Below are 18,356 nucleotides of genomic sequence, written 5' to 3'. Positions count from 1 at the left end.
CTCGTTTAACCCTTATCGAAGTGTAAGCAAACAAAGTTTGCATGTGAAGTATCTTCACAACTAGGCTACTTGTACAGGGTGTCCCAAAATTCACGCAAGAAGTAATTTTGATAGAAAACATAGGTTTTTAATTAAAAATTGTAATTTCTTATTGATTCATAAAGTATGCAGTATAGGGTTATGCATGGAATAGCATATCGGGTAAATGGCCTCCACGGCTTTGCTGGCACATACGCACTCTTTTGCCGAAATTTTCCATGACCGTTTTGCATAAATGTGGCTGAATTTCGTTGATACAGCACTCAATTTCCTCCTTCAAGGCGTGGGTGGTCGTGGGCTTGTTGGCATAAACCTTAGACTTCAAAAAACCCCAAAGAAAAAAGTCCAACGGCATTAAGTCACATGATCTGGGCAGCCAATTCTGATCACCAAAACGGGAAATTACACGACCAGGAAATGACTCATGCAGTAATTGAATTATTTCTCGGGCTGTATGGCATGTGGCACCGTCTTGTTGAAACCACATATCGTCCACATCCATACCTTGCAATTTAGGCACAAAAAACTGGATTATCATGTCGCGATAGCGAGCACCATTAACTGTTATTGCCTTACCAGCCGCATTTTCGAAGAAGAATGGACCGATGATGCCTCCAGCCCAAAATCCGCACCAAACAGTGACACGTTGTGGATGCATTTGTTTATCAACAATCACTCATGGATTTTCTGAACCCCAAATGCGACAATTTTGTCGATTAACGAAGCCATCAAGATGAAAATGAGCCTCATCGCTGAAGATGATTTTGTTCGAAAAATAAGCATCCACTTGTTCCATAATCCATTCAACGAACTCTCTTCGCTGTGTATAATAATGCTTTAATAACCCTGAACTGTCAGCTGTCATGCTGTCTTTTTTATCTCGTTGGCAACACTTTACTGCATAAATGGCACTAAATTTAAATCTTGCGTGAATTTTGGGACACCTTGTATATAGAGGCTAATGACTTCACATTAATTGGCTTAGGATTCCATAATGCAAAACATAGGCACCACCTAAGTAGCTAATGTAAGATAACTAAAAAGGTCATTAAATTTCCTAAACTTATTAAAAAATAATAAAATAAATAAATAATATATATTTTTTAATTATATATATATATATATATATATATATATATATATATATATATATATATATATATATATATATATACGCATGCACACACACACACACACACAATTAAATAAAAAAAAAATAGGAAGGATTAGCTTATTTAAAAAGTATACTATCTTCCACAAAGGGAATAGACGTAGACTATCAGATCTGTTTAAGTTAGGCGAATGAAGTAAAGTTTCACATGTTTCTTTATAAAGCCGTTCCATGAGGACTCAACTTTTGTAGAGGACTTGTCTTGTTCCAATGAACTAGGTCTAGTATTGATAGCATGCTCTGCAAGTCCAGACTGTTCGGGCTCAAGGTATTGAATATAAGACTTGTGTTCATCCAGCCAAATAAAAGTAGATCTTCCTGTTTGTCCGAAATAAAATAACCCACAAGAGCAAGGAATCTGGTAGACACCTGGATAATTGAAATGTGGAAGCTTGTCCTATGAAGAAGTGAGAAAGGCAGATTTTTCTGATCTGCCTTTCTAAAATATTTTAAATATTTTAAAACCACAAAAATATTTAGTGGTTTTAAAACTTTTGCTATGAGAAAATTATACTAATAAAATAATAATGCTCTGCAAGTCACAGGTCTCTGCAAGTCAATGGTATGAAATACCATTAGTAGGCATTAATATGCCTACTAATGGTATTTCATTATTAAAACACTGCATAGCCTCACACTCACTGCTACATGGGATATTGTTACCATCATTGTTTTCTTGTATTTCTACCCTAACTAGACTTAAGTCATCTCATATCATTAGTAGTACTTACTCCCCTCTTCTCCTATCTTCTGCCATTCTCAAAAATGGTATACCAATTACAGTCAATCACAGTTAACATATCTGATTCTGATAGCCAGGTTTCACTAGTGCCAACAAGCTTAGGTCACAATGTATTGAATTAAAACAAAATCAACCTCTTTGTTTCCTATGCTCCTGATAAATGAGTATAGACATAGCAAATTAACACCTAATTAGACTGCATATCTAATTATTCTTATATTTAGATATGCAGTCTAATCTAGATATTTAAAATACAGCATAAAATATGGTTAATAAAGAATGTAAACTGGCAGTAAAGAAAAAAAGTTAGAAGCAATTGGCTTAATAACCCAAATGACATTTATGCTGCTCAGAGATACAGAGAGCAGCAAGAAAGCCAGTAAAATAATCAGACAATAGAAAAGAAAATGTTTACAGGAATAGATTGAAAAAAGCCACAAATACTTTACAGTGCCTAACTATAGAAAATTTTTCAAAAAATAGGGCCACTTATGAAAACAATAATCAACAATAGCGATGAACAAACATCGGCCAACAGAGATGAAAGAGCAAACAGGTGGAGAGAGAACCTTAACAAAATCCTAAATTGTGATTAACTTGCAGACGCTTTCAAACAGAATACTAATCATACTTGCCACCCAGAAATATTTAAACCTTCACTACCTGAATTAGAACAAAGTATAAAGCAGCTCAAAGAACAAGGCACCAGGTACTGATGGAATAGCAGGCAAAATATTCCATCAGTACCTAAATATGGGGATAATGAATAAAATCAAATAAAAATATGAATAAAACATCCATATACAAGGGTGGTCTGAAAAGTCCTAACAATGAAAAAACGAATTCATCATTTCAAAATTATTTATATTTTTCCAAATAATCTCCCTTAAGACTAACATTTATTCAAGCGATACTACAGCGCCATTATCCCATCCCTGTAGTGGTTCTCGGTAAGATCTTCAAAATATCCCTCTGCAGCTGCAATCAGCTCTTGATTCACAGAAAAACGCTGATCAGCAAGTAAGAGTTTTAGTTTTGGGAAGAGATAGAAGTCAGAGGAAATCAAATCTGGGGAATAGGGTGGATGTTCCAACAAGTCATAGTGCAGATGCCTTAATTTTTTCCATCGCCAAAGCACTTTTGTGGGCAGGTGCATTGTCCCGATGAAAGATGATTTTTTCCTTTAAAGGAATGCAGAGAACCAACCAGGGCTTCTGACCTAATGTCCAATCCTCACCTTCTCTTTGTGCACCCTGTTGGGTATCTACCTGGATACTGAATGAATGAGGATGGGCTAGAAATTTGGGATTTAGCCAACTAAATTGTATTCTTATTGGCTTAAACCAAAATACAAAACGATGATTCAACATGACAAAATTTCATGCCGGCTGGGTCATCGCCTGGTTAAACAAAGCCACCGTTGTTTTCGCCAGGGAACCAGGGCAAACAGTGAAAAGTCAGCTACTGGAACAAATCTGAAAGCACACTGCAACTCAATACCACCAGAGTTAAAGATCGGCACTATCAACATAAGAAGCCTGAATGGCAAAGAAATGGAGCTAGCTGAGGAATTAGATAAGTACCATATCGACATAATAGGGGTGACAGAAACAAAAAAAGACAAAAATTGGTGAGATTTTTCTGGGCAATAAATACAAAATGCTATATTCAGGAAATGACAATCAAGGAAAAGAGGGAGTAGCCATAGTATTCAACACTGATAATGTTGGAGTCTTCACAAGTAACAGACCAATGTGGAGGAAAATTGTAGATAGGAAGTTAGTAATTATGTAAATTTTTCAAGTAGTACTATCAATTCCTGCCATGTACCCCTTTTGGATACATAGCGGGAATTTGATGATGTTGAACCCTTAGCATCCCAAAACACTGATGTCATGACCTTTCCCTGCTGATGGAACCGAGTTTGTCTTCTTCGACTGTTTTTGACCGCTGTTTGGTTAAGTCTCATCCATAGTAATAAATCGATGCACAAAATCAGTTTTATTCTTGTTAAAACACTCCAAGTGCTGTTTAGAGATTTTCATGAGAGTGCATTTTTGATCTGCTGTGAGCAAGAGTGGCACCCATCTTGAGCAAAGCTTTTTCATTTTCAATTCTTCACGCAAAATATATCCTACATGTTCTTTTGAAATGCCTATAGTCTCAGCAATTTCAGGCACTTTGATTCGCCAGTCATCCAATACCATATTGTGCACCTGATCTATGATTTCTAGTGTTATTGCACTTTTTAGACGTCCTTCACGTGGCTCATCTTCAAGGCCGGTATGGCCACATTTAAACTCGGCAGCCCATTTCTTAATTGTCGAAAACGAAGGAGAAGAGTGTCCATTAACTTTTATGAACTTAGAATGAATTTCTTTAGGCTTTAAACCTTCTTTTACAAAGAATTTTATAACAGCATGATACTCAATTTTATCCATTTCAAGGGATACAGACAACTGTATAAAACAAACTACTTGATAGAATGATTTGCAATTTCATATGGATGCTTATGACAGCTGTACCAACTTAGGAAAAGAAAATCTTGCCAACAGTGTTGCCATCTATGGTCGAGGCCAAGAACTTTTCAGACCACCCTCACCTTCGTACATAAGCTTTTTAATTTTAATATGGAAAAAAGGAGATACCTGTAGAATGGAAAGAATTGCTAATCATTTCAGTATATAAAAAGGGAAACAAAAATGAATGTGAAAATTACAGAGATATCAATACTGTCAGCAGGATACAAAATTTTATTTAATATTATGCTAAAAAGAATCTTACCTTATGCTGAAGAAAATATAGATGAATATCAATCAAGACTGAAGAAAGATTGACAATCGACCAGATTTTTACCCTTAGACAGATACTAGGGGGAAAAATGAGAACCTGCATGTCCATATTCATAGATTTTAGAAAAGCATATGACAGCATATGCTCTATGGAGCATAAGCTCCATAGAGAAAGCCTTTGGAGTATTAAATGTATTAAATGAACTTATAGTATTAAATGAACTATTCCTACTTCATTTAATACTATGAGAGGTATTAAATGAACTAGGAATGCCTCATAAGTTTAATCAAAATGTGCACCAGTGACAGCCGAAACATGGTATTGGCTAATGGAATTATAAACTTTTTGATATTAAGACAGGACTGAAGCAAAAAGATGCTCTTTTGCCCATTATTTTTAATTTAGCATCAAAAAATGGATTCAAGAAAATGCTTCAGCAGAAAATGCTGAAGCTATTAGAATAATATTCAGAAAACTCAAAACTGCTGCTGAAAAACTAGAATTACAAATCAACTAGGATAAAACCAAATATTTAAAAGTATGCAAAAATCACAATCAAAACCAATTTACTAATGATAACCTGAAATTTAAGTGTCAATTCCATGAAATATCTTGGAACATTGATTATGTGAGATAATAAAATTAGCTCAGAAATAAAAGCTAGAATACATGCCTCTGATAGATATTATTCACATCATTAGACCCTATTGTTTTATATAGAGGAGAAACCTGGAGCATGAAAGACCAAGATGCAAAAGCTTTGCAGATCTTTGAAAATAAAATCCTTAAAAAAGTCTATGGACCTACAAGAGATCACACAACAGGTGAATGGAAAAGACATAATCAAGAACTATATGAACTCTATAGATCCTCAACTTCTAGCTGAGGAAATCAGGACTTGCAGACTGTGATAGCCTGGACATGTGGAAGAAAGAATGGCTAAACAAGCACTCAAAATGAGAGCCAATGAAAAGTGACCTAGAGGTAGATTGCAGCTGTGACTGGAGATAATTTCCAAAAAGACTTAGTTGAGATGGGAATCCAGGACTGGAATGAAAGAACTCAAAGACAGAAAGGAATGTAAACAGTTATTACTAACAGCAAAGAACCTTAGAAGTTCAGCAAGCTAACGAAGAATATAGAAAACATAAAGTGTCCCTGAGAATTGGTTATAATTGAAGTCAACAGTATATAAGTAACTGGTCATCAGGGGCAGCTCGTGCATAGGCACTGCAGAATACCTAATTTTTCTCGATATATAAATATATTTAATAATTTATTTATATTTGCTTGTAATATTTAATTTTATCCTCAACAATCCTATACAATTCTCTTATTTTGTAAAAAAAAAAAAAAAATAATAAAAATCCATCTTGTAGCATTTAGGAGGGCGAATGATGCTAGCAGCACTGTGTCATATTGCTACGTGCACAAACATACTCATGTCATAGTGAGATGCGAGCTATTAGCGTAATGTGGACCTGTCCATCGCGCAGTTCCACTATTGTTTATATGCAGTTTGTGCCAGTAGTAGTGTTCGTAGTGCTTATCGTGTTTATCCCATCATCATCATCAAATTCCTGCCATGTATCCTCAAGGGGTGTACAGGATATGACAGTACTACATGAAAAAATTACATCATTACTAACTTCCTATCTATAGTTTTCCTCCAAATCAGTCTGCTACTTGTCAAGACTCCAACATTATCAGATCTTATATTTCTATCGTCTAAGGCACTTTGTACCGTATCAATCCACCTATATCTTGGTCTTCCTCTGGTTAATTTTCCTGCCAACCTGGCAGAGAACACTTGTTTTGCTAATCTTTCCTCTCCCATTCTATTTAAGTGACCATACCACCTGAGATTAGCTCTGCTAACGCATTCCTGGATGCTGACAATGTCAAGTTCTTTCCTAATATCCTCATTTTTAATATGATATTGCCATTGATGCCATCTATTCACGCCTCTAATCTTTCTCAGGACTCTCATATCTGTGGTCTCTAGTCTATGGTCAAGTGTTTTACTTCTGACCCAGCTCTCAGATCCATAAGTTAAAACTGGTTTGAACACTGTCTTGTATACAGCTAATTTAGTGTTCCGACTAATTTCTCTTTTATTCCATATGAATTTATTCAATTAACTTCCCACCATACCAGCTTTGCTGATTCTGTTGTCTATTTCTATATTTAATTTACCATCTTCAGTAAAAATCGTGCCTAAGTAGCTGAAATGTTTTACTTGTTTCACAGGTTCTTCGTTCACAACACAGTTGACATTTTCAATGATTCTGCCTATTTTCATTGTCTTTGTCTTTTTATTGCTGACCTTCATACCATATCTATTACAACAGCAATTGAATTTAGTCAGAGAATCTTGCAGACTTGTAGCGGATTTATTTAGAAGTATAACATCATCCGCATAAAGCAAAGAGCTGACATTAACATCTCCAATTTTGATATCAGGTTTAATACCACTTTCCTTCATAATGTGATCCACGTAGATAATGAATAACAGAGGGTATAATGTACATCCTTGTCTCACACCAGATTTAACATTAAACCATCTTCCTGTACTTCCTTCAATTCTAACTGTGACTTACAACTCAAATAAAGACTAAGTATTGCTTGATATAATGCCCCATTGACACCATATAACTGCAGCGGATTGGCACCTTGTCATATGCCTTTTCCAAGTCGACAAAACTTAAATACAGATCTTTGTTATATTCCCATGCTTTCTCGACTATTTGTCGTAAAGTGAAGATCTGATCCTGACAGCCTCTATTTGGCCTGAATCCAGCTTGTTCTTCACCAAGCTTTTCTTCCACAATTCTTCTCAACCGTTTCTCAAGTATACTTGCATAGATCTTGCCAGGAACACTCAGTAGGGAAATACCTCTGTAATTCTCATATTCAGTTTTATTTCCCTTTTTATATATGGGTACTATGAGAGCTCTACTCCAATCATCAGGAATTCGTCCCTCTGTCCAGGCTTTCTGAACTATGCAGTTCAGAACTTCGCCACCTTCTTGATATTTTTTTTCTATATTCTTGCCCAAAAGTCCTCCCATGACTTTTGTTTAGCTAGTTTTACACACTGTTTAGCTTTCTTACATTTGTCTCTGTATTCTGTAAGAGTAAAAGCTGACTTATTTGCCAGGAACTTTTGATATGCTTTCTTCTTTTCCTTCACTGCCTCTTTAACTTCCTGTGTCCGCAAGGGAGTTCCGATTTTTTTATCCTTGCACACAACCTCACCACATGCCTCTCTGGCAGAATCAATCAGTGTTTTCTTCAGAGTCTGCCACTGAATCTCCAAGGTTTGATTCCTGTTCTCAAACTCTTTCATTTTTTCTTCAATAATCTTTGTGTATTTTAGTCTACAGTTCACATCTGAGAGCTGCTCAACTTTTATTTGCTTTAAAACTTTCTTACATGTTATTCTTTTCAATATGAAATTCAATTTTATCCTGCTCAAGACTAAATAGTGATCACTTCCAATTTCAAATCCTCCATACACTCTGGTGTCCTGCACAAGGGAGAAAACATCACTATCAACAATAACATAGCCAATGAGACTTTTCTTATTTCTAGCCTCTTCTCTCCATGTGAATTTGTGCACATTTTTATGTTGGAACATGGTGTTAGTAATAACCAGTCCATGTCCTGAGCAGAAATCCAACAGATATTTGCTGTTATTATTAGCTTTGCTCTTTTCTCCAAATTTTCCCAAAATATTTTTGTATGTCTCACAATCATTTCCTACTCTGCTATTCAGATCCCCAACAAGGACCAACTTTTCCTTTTTCATTGTGTCAGTTGCTTTTTCTAAAGCCTCAAAATTTCTCCACTTCTACCTTAGTAGAACCTTCTGTGGGACCATAGGCATAAATAAGTCCCATTGTCCAGTTCCCCATTCTCATATTTGTCCACATTACTCTACTTGAGACTGCCTGCCATTCAAGCCTCATATTGTGTGTTGAATACTATGGCTACTCCTTCTTTTCCTTGATTGTCATTGCCTGAATATAACATTTTATATTTATTGCTCAGAAAGATCTCGCCAGTTTTGGCCTTTTTTGTTTCAGTCACCCCTATTATGTCGATCTGGTACTTATCTAATTCCTCAGCTAGCTCCATTTCTTTGCCATTCAGGCTTCTTACGTTGATAGTACTGATCTTTAACTCTGGTGATGTTTAGTTGGAGTTTTTTTTTCAGATTTGTTCCAGTAGCTGACTTTTCGCTGTTCGCCCTGGTTCCCTGGCGAAAACAACGGGGGCCTTGTTTAACCGGGCGACGCCCCAGCCAGCATGAAATTTTGTCATGTTGTACCATCATTTTTTATTTTGGTTCAACCAATAAGAATACAATTTGGTTGGCTAAATCCCAAATTGCCCGTGTTTACCCCATCTCTTTAAATATTTGGACATTACAATTAAAGACATAAGATTTGTTATAATAATTTAAGTAATTTTGAATTATACTAAACTGTATAATTTTATTGATAATAAACAATATTTTTTCATGTTTCATTTTTTTTTTAAATTTTTACCATAATTTTTATTTTATCCAAACATGTATACACTGTACTTACAGCGTATAGGTGCTTGTATATACTGTAATTTTGAAAGTTGCAGCACCCCCACGATTTCAAGCCACGAGCCGCCACTGCTAGTCATTAAGAGGATTTCTATTCTTTTGGTCATACAATAAATTAATAAAGGAGGTAATGAATTATTTGTAAGATTCATGTCTATGTATTTTACATATAAATTATGCAATAAGAATTTAGATGAATGAATTCTAGACTATAGCGATGTGTCACATGCACAACTGACAATTAAGGTAGAAAGGAAATGTTAAAAAGAGGAATTATGATTAACCAAACTACTGACAGTTACCTTACATAATATGTAACTATTCAAACAATTTTTGTGCACATGTATGCCCATTGTCAATTATATTCTAATGTAAACTATCTACTGATAACTGTCCAAACACTTGAGCAATTTACAATTGATACAGCAGGCAAACCCTAATATCAGGTATGTCTGCCTTTGATCACCTCCTGCACACTTTGAGGGAGGCTTTCCATCAATGTGTGGTAGACATTAGGTGGAATTCGTCTCCACTGAATTCAGTGCCAGATCGAGGATGTGCTGCTCAGTCGTTTAACACCCATCTCTACATACCAGTCCATAACAGCTGCAGTTATGTGGCATAGGGGCATGGTCATCTTGATAGTAACATGGATCTGTTTCATAAAAATTCCACACTGTAGACAGCACCTGATTATCCAGAATATCAGGGTACTGAGCTGCCTTCATGGAACCACCGACAACAACCAGTGGTTCCACTCCAAACCAGCTCAATGCACCCTATACCATTACTCCTCAATCAAACTTTACTGTGGGTAAAACACACTGTGGTAACAAACATTCACCAGGCTACTTTCACACCCTGCCATCAGACTGGAAACAGTGAACTTTGATTCATCACTCCAGAATACCATTTTCCAATGGTCAATTGTCCAGTTCACACATTCTTTGCACCAGGCCAGATGAGCCACCTTGTTTGTTGATGTGTTGCTGCTTTTGCTCTTCCATGGAAACCCAGCAAATGGAGTTCTTTTCATATACAGTATTAGTGCTGAAATGATAAGTGCTGGAACTTATCATGGATGGTCTATGCCAATTGTAGCTGTTTTTTTTTTTTTTTTTTTTTTTTTTTTTTACGTACCACACTCTCCTGTCCCTGTCAATCATTTTCAGTGGCCACCCAGGGTGTTTTCCTGCACTAGTGATGCTAGAAACAAAAGGAAGTCCCCATTTGTTGATCATATTGCCAACCATTGATTTTGGATGCTCCAGTTGAGTGGCAATGGCATGTATGGACATGCCTCCAATGTGACAGGCCACGATGACACCTCTCTCAAAGTCACTGTGTTCATGTCGTGTTGCCATACCACCTGTATTCAACTGCTACGATGAAATACTGCTTCCTACTATCTGTTTTTATGTTTTAATAACACAAACCTGGAATGTTCCGTAACTTCAAATAACAGGGACATTGGGACAATTATTGGTAGTGTATATAGGTATCAAAGATGGCAAGAGCTCAGCATGTTATATGGCAAACAAAATTATTATGCAAGCTCCTTCAGGTATTCATCAAGGAAATGCTTGTTTGGTCAACTCACATGTTCAAAGACATCATTTTATGGCAGCCCATTTCACACACTCATCACCTTCCATGAAAAAAGGTGGACTTCACACACACTCTTTAACATTCAGCCAGCTTCCAGGAATGACCAAGTTCTACCTCCAGTCATAAGATATAAAATCTCACTTAAAATCTCCATATGAATTTATATGTTTCTATCCTCTCTCTCTCTCTCTATTCCTCAAACTTTGAAGATCATATTTTCCAAATTTATCTTTCATATTTGCATTTCCATTAGTTATCTTGTTTGTCACCACCAGATCTTTTAATCATCTCCCTATTTCTTCAGAACTACATGAAATAAGAATTTAGATGAATTCAGGTAATCTGTCTAATGACAGAGGATATCAAGCAGTGTCACAATCAATTTAAAGAATCTACAGACTTCAGTGTTAATCAACTGAAGCCTATAGGATGCCTGAGAACTTCATAAGAAACCTGTTAACAAGTTCATATTAAAAGTCCCAGACAACTATTCTAGATTTTATAGTCTTAGATATTTTCCTATGGGATTATATAAAGTATAATGAAAATATATCAAAAGTTACTTAAAGTTTTTTTTGCTTGGGTTATAAATTAAAGATGCCAAGAAATGTTTGCTTACACTTGGATCAAGGATAAACCAAAATACAATTTCTTGGCATCTTTAATTTAATATCAAAAGGTAGTTAATTTTTTTTCTTCAAAATGCCAAAGAATTTAAGAGACAGAAAGATGAATATTACATGTCCATTTTAATTTAGCCAGTGCCATTTACCAAGTTAAACCAAAGGAAGTAGGCAATACAAGACACTAGACAAGCAGAACTTGAAATCACTAGTTATGATGCAACTTAGGTTTATAGCAAATAAGAGTTAAAAGATAAAATTACAGGCACACTATAGTATCTCCAGAAATGAAGAAACCAAAAGCTGACTTACACATCACAGTGGCATTACACTGTATGTCGAATTATACATGGAGTTCAGTGAACTTGTAATAAAAGTCTACACTCTTAAACAGTAATTTACAATATTTGTTGATGTTGTATCTTAAAATCTCTATCTGTGCATCTCTCTCTCTCTCTCTCTCTCTCTCTCTGTGTGTGTGTGTGTGGAAACCTTGACAATGACCTTATACATCACTGACTAATCAGTTTTGTGGTTGCTGGTGTATAAAGCATTAACAAAATTCATAAATCAAAAGGCTATAACAAATTTAATATCTTATTTTTCATTATGGAATTTATGGTAAAAAAAAATTGTAAAACTGAAATATTATTACTATTATGTGATGTCTCCAAGGACTCATCAAATGAGGGTGCTCTAATCTATTATACACAACACCATCTCCCCAACCTAATCCTCCACCTACTACGACAACACTAACATCATCAACACCCAATGTTATCTACTTTCTACTACACCAACAGTTTTGTCTGCAAATTGTGCGTTCTCATGGCCAATTTGCCTGTATGCAAGATAAACAACGAAGTTTCTGAGGGAGAGAAAAGCCCTGCTACCTCTGTATGAGATTGGCTAACCTACCTTCAACTGAAAAAGCCTATATAAAGATTCTTCTCATGACAAGAATCAAACTCAGGTCTTTTTTCAATCGAAGAGTGCAACGTTCTGTTGATGTTCTTTCAAATGCACTACAGAGGCACATATCTATTAAATCGATTCTAATTTTAATTAATGTGTCTTAGATTTCATATTATGCTTACAATCAGATGAAACTTGGGGAGCAAGATAAAGCAGTGATGCTATAAAGTTTGTCACATGTGTTAAACAGTTGAGGAAGTGTCTGATCTATTCCATTGATATGGCACAAATGAAAAAGTCATAGTGGAGAAGATTTTTTTTTTGTTTATCAACAAGCAAGGTTATAACACTAGGAATAGAAAGGTGATTTTCTGTCAAATTTCTCATGTCATTAAACAAACCTGGGGCCCTACACCAGAGTCACTTAATAGAACTCTTTCCCTTCACTTAAAATGTGATGAAAAGAAGTAATAACAATTACTATCTAAAGCTGAAAGTGAGCCAGCAATTATGCATATTAAGTGATCTGTGAGAAATTCAGGACCAGGGGTTCAGAAATACAACTTAAATATACTATCCACAGAAAAATATTGCTCACCCAAGGCTAATTCTTAATATACATTACACATAATTATACCTTCCTTTAATGCGAGTTTAATATTACTCATATCTTACGGTTTGAGTTTAACCGTAAGATATTACAGTTAAATGTGAGTTTAATCTTAGACACCACATAACTAACCTTTCGCAAACTTTCTAGTTCCATCTCACATTTCTTTTGTTCAGATTCTAACAGCTGGAAGTTTGCCTGCATCTCTGCTGTTTTCATTTTTTGCTGAAATTTAGAATTAAAAAAATATCTATGTCAAAACTCATTCATAAAAATATTAGAATTTCTTAATAATCATTACATAAAGAATGATACCATAAATATTTTAAACTTGAAAACTGAAATATCAAAAAAAGCAATAATTTGTCCATCCACCTCCTCAGAAACATGTTATTTGATACATGTGTGCAAACGCGCACACAAAAACACAATGGTGTGTGTGTGTGTGTTTGTATAACTGGTGATTTCAAGTAGAAAGCAGGTACACATTCAAATTTTCAAATCGCACACAAAGGGGTCATACGTGGTAGCACTAAGTGAATTGTGTTTGAAGGAAGCTCTTTTTGTGAAGGAATAAAGTTGCAAACTTGGATGTCTTATAATGTCTTGAAGGACATGATTTCATGCAGGGAAAAATTATTAGAAAGCTTGAAGGCTGCAGAATTACTGATATTGCCAGAGTTTGCAATTTCACACACTGTTATACCCAGGCTCTGGGCAGCATTTCAAACCAATGGAATGCTTTACAGACATTTGCTAAGAGGTTGCTCTCACTCACCCGCAGAGCACGAAAACAGATTTTTGGTTATAAAAGCAAAACGTAATCAACATACCATAGCAGGTCAGCTTGCTCGAGAAACTGTGGCAAGACATATGTGACCAGTAGGTATATACATCTGAAGGTCTGTAGTCTGGGTCCCTTTATGCAGAGCTCATTGTAGAGCATGTTTTCAGGGTGTTGTATCTAAAAAACCTGGACAAGACAACAGTAGGCTAATGTACTCTTTACAGATGAGTTGTTTTAGTCTTTCCTCTGATTCTAGAGGACACCTGATCTGATGTAAAAGTGGTACTGCTTACCATCACAAGAATGTCCTTGAAAGGGATAGATATGGCAGTGCTGGGTCATGGGGAGATATTATGTTTAACAGATGCACTGAGATACAAGTGCTGGAAAAGGGAGTATGATGACTAGTGAAGGATATTGCAAAGTTTTTCAACATCATGTTCAATTGTTCTGTGGTGCAGGAATTCATTTTTTATGGGTGACAGTGCCAAACTACATCATACATGAGCAGTGGAGATACTTCAAGAGACTGAGTCGAATGAGTGGTCAGCATGCTCCCCAGATCTTACCACCATAGAACACATCTGGGACACAATAGGGAGATGCATTGCTGATTGAAATTCCCCTCCAGAAAACAAGGCCTTATCCTTTATCTGAAGGAGGAGTGGACCAGTTTGCCTCAAGAACTCTTGAATCACTTTGTGCTAAGCATGGTACAACGTTGTCAGAGCTGCATCACAGTTCAGGGTGGACATATTCCATACTAAAATGCCTCTCCACATAGTTTTTCTGTAAGCACTGTACATTAATTCCTTAACTCTATCCTTAGGAAATTTGCAACTTTTCCCAAAAACATATTGTAATTTAATTTGTACAAAATTTATAACACATTTTTTGTGTAATATAATTTATTACTATGCTGACAATAAATTTATGTCCACATTTGGCTGTGCTCATGAAACAGGTAAAATAATGTAGTTTGTCCTTAGCTTTTGGACACCTGTGTGTGCATATATAGTACTTATATGAGAAAATGGATTAATTGTATACTAAACACATTACAAAAAAATCTCAAGATTACTAAACAATCTGCTTATCTCTCCATTATCAAGAATGCAATACTGCCACCGTATGAGTCATAGTGGATCATTTGCTAAAACGACACTAGCATGAGAAGTATACAAAGGGAAGAAACAGAACAAGAGAAAGGTATGAAGAACTAGATAGGGGTTGAAAATAGAAGCTTTATACCTGCATTCAGAAAAGAAATTGCATAGAGAAGATGATTATGAATAGGTTTAGATATGTCTTATAAAGATAAAGGCATGGAAATGAATATTGTGCTGAAGCTGAATACTTGGGTATACTGAATATTTGGGTGCTGAATAAATGAGGATGGGTTGGCAATTTGGGATTTATAAAACTAAATTGTATCCTGTATTGCCTTCATTCTCTCTCTCTCTCTCTCACACACACACACACACATTATTATTATTCAGGCAATCACTCTCTCCATGCAAAATATCTAGTGCTCATGCTCTTGCTAACCACACTCTTGCCCAACTTACAGGGATGACCTCTTGTTCTGTCCCTACTAGCCAAGTGCTGAAACATTTCCCCTGCATCAATCATATAAAAGCCTTTAAATAACTTAAATGTTTCTATCATACCTCCCCCCCCCCCTATCAACAAACTTGTAATCTACAAATCCTCAATCTATCCTCATTGGGAGCATTGCATAGACCACTCATCATCATCATTATCACTCACTTTGGATAGTCTCTATGAGGTATCCTGGCTACTTTAACATTATGCCCTCTAAATTTCAGCTCCCTATCTACTACAACTACCCAGAAGTCCCTGGCTACATCAATTTCCTGGAGAACAGTTCCCACACTGTGATACACAGCTTGTAATCTTCATCATCATCGAATTCCTGACATGTACGCTCAAGGAGTGTACAGGATATGATAGTACTACATGAAAAATTTACATCATTACTAACTTCCTATCTACAATTTTCCTCTAAATCAGTCTGTTACTTGTCAAGACTCCAACATTATCAGATCTTATATTTCTATTGTCTAAGGCACTGTACCGTATCAATCCACCTATATGTTGGTCTTCCTCTGGTTAATTTTCCTGCCAACCTGGCAGAGAACACTTGTTTTGCTAATCTTTCCTCACCCGTTCTGTTTAAGTGACCATACCACCTGAGATTAGCTCTGCTAACACATTCCTGGATGCTGGCAATGTCAAGTTCTTTCCTAATATCCTCGTTTTTAATATGATATTGCCATCGATGCCATCTGTTCACGCATCTAATCTTTCTCAGGACTCATATCTGCAGTCTCTAGCCTTTGGTCAACTGTTTTACTTGACCAAAGTAAAACATTTGACCTTTTCATTTTCAACAATTCTACCTATTTTCATTGTCTTTGACATTTTCAGCAATTCTATCTATTTTCATTGTCTTTGTCTTTTTAATGCTGACCTTCATACCATATCTATTACAATAGTTATTCAATTTAGTCTGGGAATCTTGCAAACCTGTAGTGGATTTATTTAGAAGTATAACATCGTCCGCATAAAGCAAAGAGCTGACATTAACATCTCCAATTCTGATATCATGTTTAATAACACTTTCCTTCATAATGTGATCCATATAGATAATGAATAACAGAGAGGATAATGTACATCCTTGTCTCACACCAGATTTAACATTAAACCATCTACCTGTACTTCCGTCAATTCTAACTGCAGACTTGCAACTCAAATAAAAACTAAGTATTGCTTGATAAAGTTCCCCATTAACACCATATAACTGTAGCGTATTGAATAACTTCTCTCTTGGCACCTTGTCATATGTCTTTTCCAGATCGACAAAACTTAAATACAGATCTTTGTTATATTCCCATGCTTTCTTGACTATTTGTCATAAAGTAAAGATCTAATCCTGAGAGCCTCTATTTGGCCTGAATCCAGCTTGTTCTTCCATAATTATTCTCAACTGTTTCTCAAGTATACTTGCATAGATCTTGCCAGGAACACTCAGTAGGGAAATACCTCTATAATTCTCACATTCAGTTTTATTTCCCTTTTTATATGTGGGTACTATGAGAGCTCTATTCCAATCATCGGGAATTCGTCCCTCTGCCCAGGCTTTCTGAACTATGCAGTGCAGCCACTGTAAGACTTTTATACCACCATACTTCAGCATTTCTGGTCAAATATCATCTACTCCTGCTGCCTTTCGAGATTTCAAGCCTTTGATGGCTTTTTCTACTTTAAGTATGGATATGTATTCCTGACTGTAAGCCTGCTGAGTGTTTTTTTTACCACTGTGCTATCACTGCTTGTTTCATTTAGCATTTTTGAAAGTAATGACTCCATACTTCAAGGATATCTTTTTCTCCCGTTTTCATGTCACCTTTATCATCTCTAACTCCTTTTATAGCACTCTTTCCTCTATTTCTAAGCTTCTTCAACAACCTCCAGAATATCTTGCCACTTCTTGATATTTTTTTTCTATGTTCTTACCAAAGTCCTCCCATGACTTTTGTTTAGCTAGTTTTACAATGTTTCACTTTCTTGCATTTGTCTCTGTATTCTCCAAGAGCACAAGCTGACTTATTTGCCAGGAACTTTTGATATGCTTTCTTCTTTTCCTTCACTGCCTCTTTAACTTCCTGTGTCCACATGGAGTTGTGATTTTTCTATCCTTGCAGACAACCTCACCACATGCCTCTCTGGCTGAATCAATCAGGGTTTTCTTCAAGTCTTGCCACTGAATCTCCAAGAATTGGTTCCTGTTCTCAAACTCTTTCATTTTTACTTCAATAATCTTTGTGTATTTTAGTCTAGAGTTCACATCTGAGAGCTGATCAACTTTTATTCCTTTAAAACTTTCTTACATGTATTCTTTTCAATATGAAATTCAATTTTATCCTGCTGAACACTAAATAGTGATCACTTCCAATTTCAAAGGGAAAAAACATCACTATCAACAATAACATAGTCAATGACTTTTCTTATTCCTTGCCTCTTCTCTCCCTGTGAATTTGTGCACATTTTTATGTTGGAATATGGTGTTAGTAATAACCAGTCCATATCCTCAGCAGAAATTCAACAGGTATTTGCCATTATTATTAGCTTTGCTCTTTTCTCCAAATTTTCCCAAAATATTTTTGTATGTCTGCAATCATTTTCTACTCTGCTACTTAGATCACCAACTTTTCCTTTTTCATTGTGTCAGTTGCTTTTTCTAAAGCATCAAAAAATTCCTCCACTTCTATCTTTAATCTTTGTAATCCAAAAAGAATAATTTTACACTTTTCCATTAAATTGACATCCATTATGTTCTGACCAGATTTAAAGAGGTCTGTCAACCTATTTAAATCCTGCAAGCTCTCTCTATATCAACTTGATTAACTATTATCTTACAAAATTTTTAATCATCAGCAAACAA

General features: G+C 35.7%; 1 protein-coding gene across 2 annotated transcripts in view; it reads right to left on the bottom strand.

Moving 5' to 3' along the window:
* The window catches only part of LOC150110573 (kinetochore protein NDC80 homolog), a 201,158-nt gene that overhangs the window by 16,586 nt on the left and 166,216 nt on the right, over positions 1–18,356 (bottom strand). For both annotated transcript variants that reach the window (XM_090394897.1, XM_090394906.1), the window contains exon 12: positions 13,234–13,326. In XM_090394897.1, the coding sequence (XP_090251023.1) occupies positions 13,234–13,326 (93 nt within the window). The remainder of the gene's footprint in view (positions 1–13,233; positions 13,327–18,356) is intronic.

This window comes from Typopeltis vanoorti, chromosome 1 (genome assembly GCF_054136105.1).
Source record: "Typopeltis vanoorti isolate ZY-2024b chromosome 1, IOZ_Tvanoo_1.0, whole genome shotgun sequence".
NCBI lineage: Eukaryota > Metazoa > Arthropoda > Arachnida > Uropygi > Thelyphonidae > Typopeltis > Typopeltis vanoorti.
The sequence above is the reverse complement of the archived record's forward strand: the minus strand, read 5'-3'. Positions and strand labels throughout refer to the sequence as shown.